This window comes from Sphaeroforma arctica, assembly GCF_001186125.1.
Source record: "Sphaeroforma arctica JP610 unplaced genomic scaffold supercont1.1422, whole genome shotgun sequence".
Taxonomy (NCBI): Eukaryota; class Ichthyosporea; order Ichthyophonida; genus Sphaeroforma; species Sphaeroforma arctica.
Genome location: NW_014039136.1, coordinates 1 through 11,406, shown reverse-complemented (window position 1 = coordinate 11,406; position 11,406 = coordinate 1). Strand labels below are relative to the sequence as shown.

The 11,406-nt window shown below is 42.0% G+C and overlaps 2 protein-coding genes and 2 non-coding genes across 4 annotated transcripts in view; all 4 read left to right on the top strand.

The window, feature by feature from the left end:
* The window catches only part of SARC_10872 (hypothetical protein), a gene marked incomplete at its 5' end in the record, with an annotated part of 8,314 nt that extends 3,452 nt beyond the window's left edge, over positions 1 to 4,862 (top strand). Inside the window, 6 exons of the mRNA XM_014295064.1 lie at positions 789 to 817; positions 1,729 to 1,943; positions 2,528 to 2,619; positions 3,590 to 3,652; positions 4,326 to 4,443; positions 4,641 to 4,862. Of these exons, the coding sequence (XP_014150539.1) occupies positions 789 to 817; positions 1,729 to 1,943; positions 2,528 to 2,619; positions 3,590 to 3,652; positions 4,326 to 4,443; positions 4,641 to 4,802 (679 nt within the window). The remainder of the gene's footprint in view (positions 1 to 788; positions 818 to 1,728; positions 1,944 to 2,527; positions 2,620 to 3,589; positions 3,653 to 4,325; positions 4,444 to 4,640) is intronic.
* A 1,161-nt stretch (positions 4,863 to 6,023) lies between these two features.
* Positions 6,024 to 6,096, top strand: SARC_30233. The gene has a single exon. It is a non-coding gene; the product is annotated as a tRNA-Lys (tRNA).
* A 1,641-nt stretch (positions 6,097 to 7,737) lies between these two features.
* Positions 7,738 to 7,810, top strand: SARC_30232. The gene has a single exon. It is a non-coding gene; the product is annotated as a tRNA-Lys (tRNA).
* Positions 7,811 to 9,739: 1,929 nt separating this feature from the next.
* On the top strand, positions 9,740 to 11,023 carry SARC_10871 (hypothetical protein). Its single transcript, XM_014295063.1, has one exon. It carries the CDS (start codon positions 9,903 to 9,905, stop codon positions 10,608 to 10,610), a length of 708 nt encoding a protein of 235 aa, XP_014150538.1. The 5' UTR covers positions 9,740 to 9,902; the 3' UTR covers positions 10,611 to 11,023.
* Positions 11,024 to 11,406: the final 383 nt, after the last annotated feature.

The window sequence follows — 11,406 nt, the reverse complement described above, 5'->3', positions numbered from 1 at the left end:
AGTGTGTGTGTATGTATATATATATATATATATATATATATATATATATATATATATATATATATATGTATATATATAAATATATATATATATATACATATATATATGCGTGTATGTATATATGTATGTTCCTTTCGCAGGGGCTCTAGCCTGTGACGGCTTCCTTCTTAGTGCTCCGTTATACCTGTCTCAGAAGCAAACGCCAATGCGTGTTTCAGGGATACGGTCTATCTATGTACTACCACATCGCCATCACGAATCAGAATGCTGTTCTAACGTATTCTGCTCCTTGTATGCCATATGTACCGATTGAACCCACTTGTGTTGGCATAGTCTCAAGCGTCGGTGCTGCTGCAAGGTTTGGCTGATGTCATTTACTGTGTGCTAGAGTCCTCCATTTTGGTGGTCTGTCCCTACATACATCAGTCAATGTCTACCAGTGGCTTTATAGGTCGTTTAGCTGATAGCAACCGTGCATTGGTCATGGGGTTTTTGTTTGTTTTTTTTGGCCATGAGATTTTGTTCATCAGATATATAATCTATTCGCTTCCACCACAGGAATCGTCCATGTTTCGTTGTCTTTATATAAATGCTTTATCCTCTACACTATACCATTGGGCATTCTCCCTCAAATGCCACCCCTAAATATACGGCAACAAGCTCGCATACCAACATGCAGTACAACACAAACACGTTTAACCGCTCACCGAATATCTGCGTGCCTCATGATCCCATCCACCACACCCCTCCCTTTGCATCCCCGTCGCCTGTTGCTAACCGTTTGATAGAGAGGTCGCGGACGAGCAAGCGCCATCGGGTATGCAAGCACCATCCCGTGACGATTGGAAGCACATTGTCAAACAGTACTTGAGCCTCGCAGCTTCCAATGTCTGGGCGTCTGTCACGTCGTTTCTGACCCGTCCCACTGCCACTGCGCCTGCTGCAAATGTCTCACCCAACAACCCACCCCCCTCGCCTGCAAGTGGCATGTACCTGTTTGTTTGTTTGGAGCTTGGGTGTATGCATGTATCACATGGTTTCGAGCCCGAGTGTATGTATGTATCTCACATACAGTTTTGATTGTGCGTGTGTGTGTGTATCTCACATACAGTTTCGAGTGTGGGTGTATGTGTATACGTCACATACGACGTCTGCCAGTGACCTATTTATATCTATTTGTAGCGAGCGGCATTCGTTTAGTTAGGGCCGTATCGCTGTCTTGTGCAATCGCAGGTGTATCTTTGTACCCCCAGTGCTTCTTGGTCCGCCCTTTCGGTTGTTGTGTGCGAATGGCGTGTACATGCCAATGCAAAGTGTGACAAGTCCTTCCAAGTGTCGCGCAACGCACCATTTGCTTCGCACTCGTCACCGAGGCGAGTGTGTAGAGTATGCAGGTCCTACGTACTCTTTACTCGTATGTACCTGAGGCTTAACCTCTGCATTGGCGAGTGGTTTAGTTTAACACGCATGTGTGTGGTCACACGCTTGCTCGTGTGGCGTAGTCGCCATATGTCTTCTGGTGAACGTCACCGCACAAGTGTACGTATTCCTACCACGACCCGGAGACATGTTACAAGCGTCTCTTGCCCGTACGAGGTACCACTGTCTACCGTCCTCACATCCACAAATAGACCCACACACGTCGCCCACTCCGACAGACTACTAGATCAATGTATTTGGCCCAAACACACACACTACAATGGGACCTTGCCCTCTACCTCCACACAGACGATGGCGATGACGCGTCCGATGACTCAGCCGAGAAGGCCGCAACAACAGACGCCGACAGCGACGACGAAGACTTTTTTGACGATGAGGATGAGGCGGATGCAGATGAGGTGCCGCAGGAAGACATCAAGCTGACTATCCGAGACTTGGAGAAGCAGGTTAGAGAACACCGGTATAAGAAATCGCCCCTGGAAGTGGAGCTGCGCAAGCTCGAGGTAGGGGTGTGGGTGTGGTGTGTAGTGTGTGGTTATGGGAATTTGTGTGTGTATCTGCCTATAAACACGGGGTAAGCTGCACATACATTCGAACGAATGCACACACAGAATAATTTATGTACATGTATTTTCAGATATTTACATATAAATCAAGACTATAGCCATGTGCAAGTCATGTCCAGGGCCTGAGAGGTTTGTACTGTAATCATATGTGTCCTGTGTTCGGCGTAGATTTGCTGAAGCAAAATCTAGGCTGGTTTTGGTTGTATCCTGTTCATCAAAGCAGACTCTGATGTCTATATCGCACAACTTTATTCGCTCCATAAGCCTGTAGTGAGAAGGCTCGAGGCGTGTGCATGATCTCTTGACTTGCGCTAAGTCCCCATTCCACTCAAAGTGCAGTATACATTCCAGAGGACCTTAGAGTTTTGAGTATTTCGTTCTTCTCTTGGTTATCATATCGCCATTTCGCCATTGGCGATATAACAGCATGTGTGGCTTTTGTTTTATCAGCCTTGAACATTTATTTACAATACAATTTGGCAGCTAAATTATAGTGCAATTTGGTTTCCGTATGAGTACAGAAGCAACTGGATGCGGACATCGACTACGGAGAGAACGAGGAATGGTTCAAACTATCACTTGAGTGCCTCAAACACAAAGCCGAGGGTGACACGTAGGTGACTGGTGTAGTGCGGGTGTCCTGATTTGGCCTCATTTGCACCTGTCGAGAGTCTACGTATCCTTGAGATTATATTAACCTGAAAACAGCCCGTCCATACTGTCACGAGCTCTATCAAAGGAGCCTACCCATTGCGTTTGTATTGTGTTACCGTGAGCGTCGCACAGTGTGGGATCGACAGCTATTACTGGAGCGCTCATACGTGTTGTTTGTCTTCAGAGTCTGGCAAGTTTTATGTCCTGGTAATTGATGCGTGTCCGCACCAGCATGCTTTGTATACGCCTAATGGGTGGCGGAGGGTAGTACTTGTTTGCCTGTTGTTCAATGCTCCCTCAGCACTCTACCCGATTGCAGGAGCCATTCAACTACTAACTTTCTAGAATACTCATCTGTGGACGAGTGCAGCGTCTGTTATCAGCATATACGCTGTTAGAGCCTGCACTCAGCAGAATATGATCAACTACTACCTTCCTAGAATACTCATCTGTGGACGGGTGTATGCATAGACGCTGTTAGAGCCTGCACTCAGCAGAATATGCCTCGTTTAGCAGTATACGCAGGTAGTATGTCCGTCTACCTGTATGGTCTGATTATCGGACACTTGTCGGACACTCTTCTGTTGGTCTTTTTATCATCTGACTTTTACCTTCGACAGCTTCTTATTATCATCTGACCTTTACCTTCTACAGCTTCTTATTATCATCTGACCTTTACCTTCTACAGCTTCTTATTATCATCTGACCTTTACCTTCTACAGCTCCTTATTATCATCTGACCTTTACCTTCTACAACTTCTTATTATCATCTTACCTTTACCTTCTACAGCTTCTTATTATCATCTGACCTTACCTTCTACAGCTTCTTATTGTCATCTGACCTTTACCTTCTACAGCTTCTTATTATCATCTGACCTTTACCTTCTACAGCTTCTTATTATCATCTGACCTTTCTTTACCTTCTACAGCTTCGAGTACGAGCTGTGTCCGTTCGATCAGGTCAAGCAAACTCCCGGGAACATCAACTTAGGGTATGTCATGCCGCACGGTGGTTTATACATGCCGCACGGTGGTTTATACATGCCGCACGGTGGTTTATACATGCCGCACGATGGTTTATACAACTAAAACCGATTATCTCGCGGTGGAGTGGGAAGTAACCCAGATCGCTTGCATACATTAGCATGCCAGTTCACCTGAAGGGCTATGCACCGGCGCACTGTCTACCGAGGGCCGCGTGGCCGCCACCCCAACGGCCGTGTGGTGCTCGTACGATTTATTCGTGCACGCGTATTGTGATACTCAGATAAGTCCTAACCCCCAGCCGAACCTTAATCGGCATGCCTCTCTGCCCAGCTCCTTATCCGTTGAGAGTGGGCCGCATGCCCCCATATCTGGCACACAATATCACGTGCTTCGTACAATGTCTGTGAGTGCAGCTCCACAGGTGCGCTACTCAACCTCCGCTCAGTCAGTATCGACGCATAGCTTTGACCCACCCGTATAATGTGTGACCCTCAATTCTGACACCGGTTGTGAATTCAAAGATCGATACTTAGACATTATAGTGTCCTTTTGACAACATCACGCACTGTTGGCTATTTCAAATACCGCGCATAGCCTGCTATTGTCTACTCACACACCTTTTTTATACCATGGTGAGTAGCTAACCATAACCCCCCCCCCACCTCGTTGCCACCACAGGAAAACGTTTGAGTGGTCTGGCGGCCCTGAAACAGATGAGAATCCGCTCGGACAATACTCTGAGATGACCTACACCGACGGGCAGCAGTGTTGGAAGGGCCCTCCACGCTCCACCACGGTGCGTGTCGTTGTGTTAATGGTGGCCTACGCGTATCTTTCTGTGCACATGCGAGCATGCTGCGATTGCTTCCAGTTCTCTTAGCACGTGTGTATATTTATATATATATATATATATATATATAATATAATATACAAAAGATTGTTCCAACGACATACCCCTAACCGTTTCTCCTTTGTCACTAATCGTACCTGTAGATACGAGTGCTTTGTGACATCACCACTCGAATTGAGAATGTGAATGAACCCAACAAGTGTGTGTACTCGATGGATCTATACACGCCACTCGCCTGCACGGAACCAGTCGAGCGACCAGACGAACACGAATCGGGAGACGAAATAATTCACGATGAAATATGAGGTGAAAGCTGAGTCCTCAATTAATGCCATGAATAAAATGATCCGAGTATATATATCTGACGGAGCAGCCTCCAATTTATACAATAATTTGCCCGTATCACTAACAGGACAAGTTAGAATAGGGTCATAGATATTTTGGATATCCATAGCGTTTCACTTTTGACTTATGTGTGCCGGCGGTGGCCTGCTCTTACGGACAGCAGCTATGTCTCCACATTGCCCTTGGCATATCATACCTAGCAGATGCATGTGCTACTGTATGATGGACATGTGTATATAGAGGCAACTTGTATTACCTTAAGTTGTCATAAACATGACGTGACGTCGTCAGGTGTGGATGTGTTTATGTTTGCATATCGTTCTGTTTACTATTATTGTAATATATTGTCACTAAATATCTCTATTCTGAAAACCAATCGGACCTTTGTATTCAGCAATAGCTTAGTTTCCAACACATGTTTTGTCTGACGATTTCTTAGTGAAAGAACCATCCTCCACCACAACTTTATCGCCTGTGGTGACAGCCTGCATCATCTTTCGCTGTTCCAAGCACCGGGCGATATTGCATTGATCTTTTTCACTCCCTTTCTGTACGGTGTCAGATAAGTACTACTCATACTCACAACCGCTCTCCTCACAAATCATTTGAAGCTGGTCCTACTATTCACTAAACTACAATTTAACAATCCGGACATGAACACAAGCAGCAACATGACAGGAATCTCAATTTAAGGTCCCATTTCGGCGGCCAGAGCCCGCTTCAGGGACACATCGTACAGAACGAATGCCAATGTCAGGGCCAATTCGCAGTTATTGCCAGTTTAGCAAGAACAATTTATCAATCATGATTAGAGAACAAAACACCAGAAGTATTACAGGCCACCTAGTACGCGCACAATATCACTACCATTTGTGAGCCCGACATAGCAAGAAAAACCTAGCGTAAAATATATTTTAGGAGGCGAATAAATATGACAAACAGTTGTTTGATTTCAGAAGGCAATTTATTTTGAAAAAAGAGAAAAAATCGTGATGAAGGAGATGTACTGTGGCCGCCTGAACACACCCCCCCCCCCTTCCCCAAATAATTTTTTTCAGTAAAACATGTGTCACGTGTACCGTGCTCTATTTAATAAGTACATATTTAAATATAAGGTTTCAAATATCATCTTTGACATATCCCGGCTAGCCCTTGACATATCCCGGCTAGCCCTTGACATATCCCGGCTAGCTCAGTCGGTAGAGCGTGAGACTCTTAATCTCAAGGTCGAGGGTTCGAGCCCCTCGCTGGGAACTTTTTTTACAGTATCTGCTTTAACGCACATCACAAGCAAGTGCGTATGCGCGACCACCATATTTTATATATTTTAGATAAAAATACACGTAGAGGTTCCAATACATACGAGTCGGTTCGATTGATTGCAGTGGGTCCTTTGTCTTTTGCAGAGGAACTCTCATATTTCACACATGAGATCGGTGTAAAAAGTTCTACAGTATCTATGTGCCAATTGCTCCGTATATCTTGCTTCGTTGGGCCACTTGATCATATGCAAATATGGATACTATTCACAGGAATAGAATTGTTAGTATAATATCCTTACTATTAGAACTACCGGTATGCTTATCTCATTAAAATAGAATACCAGTATGCTTATTCCTTTATGCAATAAGACTATCTAAAAGCACAATCTATCAAATGATATCAAAAAACCATTCAAAATATCTACTTCCATGCTGTAAACTCGGGCGAATTTGTGTGATGTACGAATGATCCACCAAAATGCTAGTCATGCACCGATAAACAAATTTACAGGTATGAAATGCATCACAGGTATGAAAGACGTCACGTATGACACCCTGGGTCGATCTCGGAAGAGTGTGAACTTTTGCACGGTGCGTTGTTCGAATCGCGAAATATGTATCTACAATGAAACAATGTTAATAGCTGTGGATTATTCACCTGGTGATCTCTTCAAATCAATTGCACAAAAAGGAGCATTTAAAAACAGGTATTATACCTCATTACAGAATCGCAGAACAAGTATATACAATTATACGAGAAGTCGACCAGTACGTGAATCCCGATGCGCAATTCTGTTTCAAACGCTTGGACAGTCACTCTATCGATGCGTAGTAGTGTTTTTGGAAGCAACGATTTATGAAAGCGAGATTGTAGATACTATAATACGCCACAAAATATTAAACAACAGATATCCGTGTTGCTACTGATTATGACACCGACACGGGATATTTAATATGTACATGCTTCCATAGAATGGTAGAAGGCGGTACCAAGTGAAGATTTGTTTCAGGCGAATAAAAACAACAACAAAAGGGGGGACGAGGCCCAGGGGTGGGCTCTTTCCGCATTCCTCTTATTTTATAGTTGGGACTAGACTTGACCACTTTGTTACCATATTTAGGTAAAATAAGTAACGCGCCAAAGCAGGCCCGCCCTCTTCACGGTTGTAACGGCAGCACTGCTTTAAACAGTGAATTTTGAACTATTCAAATGCACCCGTATGTCCACTGAGGCTGTTTCCAGGGTGTACCTATGGTCCAATTATGAAAATGCGGGGTGCGAAGTGAAAAGAGCTCAGCCCAAAAAAAAGGGGGGGGATTCGCCCGAAACAAATCTCTACTTGGAACCGCCTGAGCTAACTTGAACCATACAATGTCGTATTGTCCTATCTTTCTACATGTCATAATCGACGTCACAGATTCCAAGAGTTTGACACCCTATCACAACAAGCGAGACTGTGAGAGTAATATTGTTTTTTTTATATTTAAAAATTATTTTATCATCAAAGGAGTTTGTTTCTATTGCTTTAAATAATAATAAATTAGTGTGCCACATGTAGCTTATATCACATTTGGGTGTATCCGATTATACATTTTTTGAATATCAGTAACTTCAAACGTTAATTAGAATATATCCCGGCTAGCTCAGTCGGTAGAGCGTGAGACTCTTAATCTCAAGGTCGAGGGTTCGAACCCCTCGCTGGGAACTATTTTTGTTGTACTCGCGACCACTATTTACTGTAGCTTCAGGTGATGATTCACGCCGATTTTCCAATATTTTATATATGAAAATTCAATTGGTATCCCTCATATTTCACACAGGACTTTAATGTAAACTTTTACAGTATGAATTTACTGCATTGCGCCTTATGTTTTGCTTTGCTGCTCATGTGCCAACTATACGCGTGAAATGTCCGTATGCTTTTCTCAATAATAAATTTTCTAGTATGCTAATTTTACCAATAGAACTACCAGTATGCTTCTCACTAACAAAACTACGAGTATGCTTATTAATCTCAGGCATTGCAAAATCCATTCGAAAAATCGAATACGCGAATAAATTTGACTATACAAATGGCTCATCAATGTGCTATCCAAGCAAATAAATAACTACTAATATGCAAATCGTATTGCATTATAGGTATAAGAAACGTCAGCTATAAATCCCTAGGCCGATCTCAAAAGAGTATGAATTTATCTCACGGTACATTATCCAAATCACGAAACTGGGTTAAAAACAACGATAGGAGAAGGAGTATTTAAATTAAACACGTAAATATTATAATATTATTACAGAACCTTTTTTTATATTACGATTATCGACCGATACGTAAAATAGGATTTTTGCAATTCCGTATCAAACGCTCGGATAGCCTTAATCGAAGCAAAGCCGTCATTATTATTATTATTATCTCCATGGGTACATGAAAGCGAGATGGTACTACAATACACTTATTGAACACCAGATAGCTGTGTTGCTAATGTTGGCTATGGCAAAAGGATACGGGATGTTGCTAGTTATATTGCGTCGTTAAATGAGTGTATGCGTGAATTCTTTTCAAGGTGTAACATGGAAGCTGGTGCAATTGACTTAACTACATTTCTTGTTTACTTTCTGGCTGGGCTGAACCGCGACGGAACGTGAAATTGTACAAGATTTTAGATTTGCCTATACGTGACATATTATTAGGCTACCTCATGTAAATATTGTATTTTAAATATCATGGGCCTCTATAAAACCGATTTTAACAAACTGTTTAAAAAAAAAAAGCCTTCTTGTTCAATTGAAGGCTCAAGGCTATGTATGAATATACGCTCTGTGTGGATTAAATTTGCCTAATAGTCATAACTGGTAAATACTAAATACTAATAAAATAGTGAGTGAGTGGAGTGAGTGGAAAGATTGCGTACAAATGTAAAATATGTATCCGTGTTTTGTGTGTTTAGTTGTGTGGCCTGTGGTATTGAAAAGATTGCGTACATATGGTATGTAGAATATGTATCCGTGTTTTGTGTGTTTAGTTGTATCTGAGGAACCCTCGTATAAATTTAGGCTTCTAAATAGGATGGGCGAAATCCGCAATGAGAGTCCTTTCACATCCACACGAGCCTTGGTCTACAATAATGATAAATAGACGCTTTCAGAGTTGAGTTGTCGAGTTGTGACTTGCGAGTTGCGAGTTGTATGTATGTAAAACGAAAATAAATATATCTTTAGTTGTCACTGACTCATCTCTCATAGCTGTATTGTTTTGTAGATAGACCTCCTAATCCGTAGTCACTAGTGTGCCTCTACTTAAGAAATAATAAGTATACTTTTTATCTGTACGAACTACGAATACGTCCGTAGAACATTATTTATATCATTCAATTATTTTACCTAGTATCGCACTATTGTCAGTGAAATTGCCTGTAGTGTTTGGTGTTTGAAAATATTTGCATTTGTTTTAGTATTTGTAGGCCGGACGCCGGAGGGTGGGTACTGGGATAGAGTTCATTTGAATGATGTGCAATGACGTCATTCCAGCGAACAAAATGACTCGGAACATAAATAAAAATATATATAAATACATACATCGCAATTTGAAAAATCGCGACTGTATATATGTATATTTATGTGTATTTGTATATTATATGTAGGCTGTGGGCCTGAGGCTCGATTGGGCACTGGCCAGCTTCTCAAACTTGGACGTTATTGAGTATGTTCACTATTTAAATATTTCACATACTTGAAAAGTACATAACGTAGGTTAGATTTTGTTGTCGAATACATGTTAATTATTCTCACGTTAATTGAATATGACTACTGCATACGGTGGTACTGTTCCGGGTGATGGACGTATTGGTGCCGAACTGTTACCATATCTACCTCTGCGCCAAACGTTGAAGGATGGCACGGCTGTCGAGCTTGACTTCTTTCGAGAGGATGAATATGAACAAGGCTTCACACTTATGAACCAGATTATAGTCGAGGGTCAGTCCTGGCCATTTATGCACGCTTACGACTCTGTAGATGCCTTTAGATGCTACTTCTTATCGCACGCAGCCTTTGTTGTGCGCGTATGTGACGTACCAGAAAAATTTACGAAAGCAACAGACTCGACAATAGTAGAGAATGCATCGACTGGCACAGATCTTGGTACAGTCGACTTACGCAAAGACGCCATTCTAGGTTGCTTTTACGTGAAGCCCAATTTTCCGGACCGATGCTCTGGCATCTGCAACGGTGGCTTTATCACTAATCCAATGGCGCGACGAAGGGGTGTTGCTAAGCTCATGGGTAAGTTATACTGTAGACTGGCAAAGGATCTTGGATACCGAGGTTGCTTGTTTAATCTGGTGTTCGCTTCTAATGAAGCGTCTCTCCGGCTTTGGGACGGATTGGGGTTCACCAGACTGGCATGCCTACCTCAGTGCGCGGAGTTGAAGGGCATTGATGGTTTCACAGACGCTTATCAGTACTATAGAAATTTACTTGAATACGATTATAAGAACGAGGAAGTGTAGTTTACAAAGGATTGCTTTTACTATAAATAAAAAATTCCTACACTCAGTGACTGACCTACACATGCAGCCGACGCCTAATGAATGTTTTGCAACTTGTTGCGGATCATGTGAGCCATTTCCTGCAAGCAATCGGTTTCCCCGGGCTGTCAGAATGCTGATCTATTAAATTGAATTCGCGATATAGATTTGAATTTCTCCCTACCCGTCCTGGGGAACCGTCTTCTGGTCAGGACATGTGCCAGTGTATTCACGTACACCAACATAGAAGATATAAGCATAGTATGACACTTCCAAATACACATATACATATATATACGGAAATCATCTATGCAGAAATAATATTACTATACACTCAATATAAACAGGTATGCGGGATTGTATTCGCGGGCAGCAGGTAGTCGAGCACACAAACATACATATCAATACAAAAATATCCTATATATTTTTCGTTCTGTTTTTTGTTCCTACAAGGGTATACAATCAGGAAGGAACTGCAACCATCATCTGACTGGTGTTAATCTGAAAATACACATGATTATGAAATACACATATAAATACATAGATGCAGGTGTAGATTGTGCAAGTTGCTAGTTATATATATATATATATATATGTATATGTATATATATATATAATTCTGTGGGCAAATTTCATATTACTTTGTATACAACTTCATTTTTGCTACAGTATCACACGAGAATGCTACGTCAACTGGTGAGATCACCGTGAAATTCTCTATTAACTTATATCTCCATACACGGTAACCTTATGCAGCTAGATAGATATAAACATACAT

Coding starts and splice junctions, on each gene's coding strand:
- SARC_10871 (XM_014295063.1), top strand. CDS start 9,903: ATGACTACTGCATACGGTGGTACTGTTCCGGGTGATGGACGTATTGGT.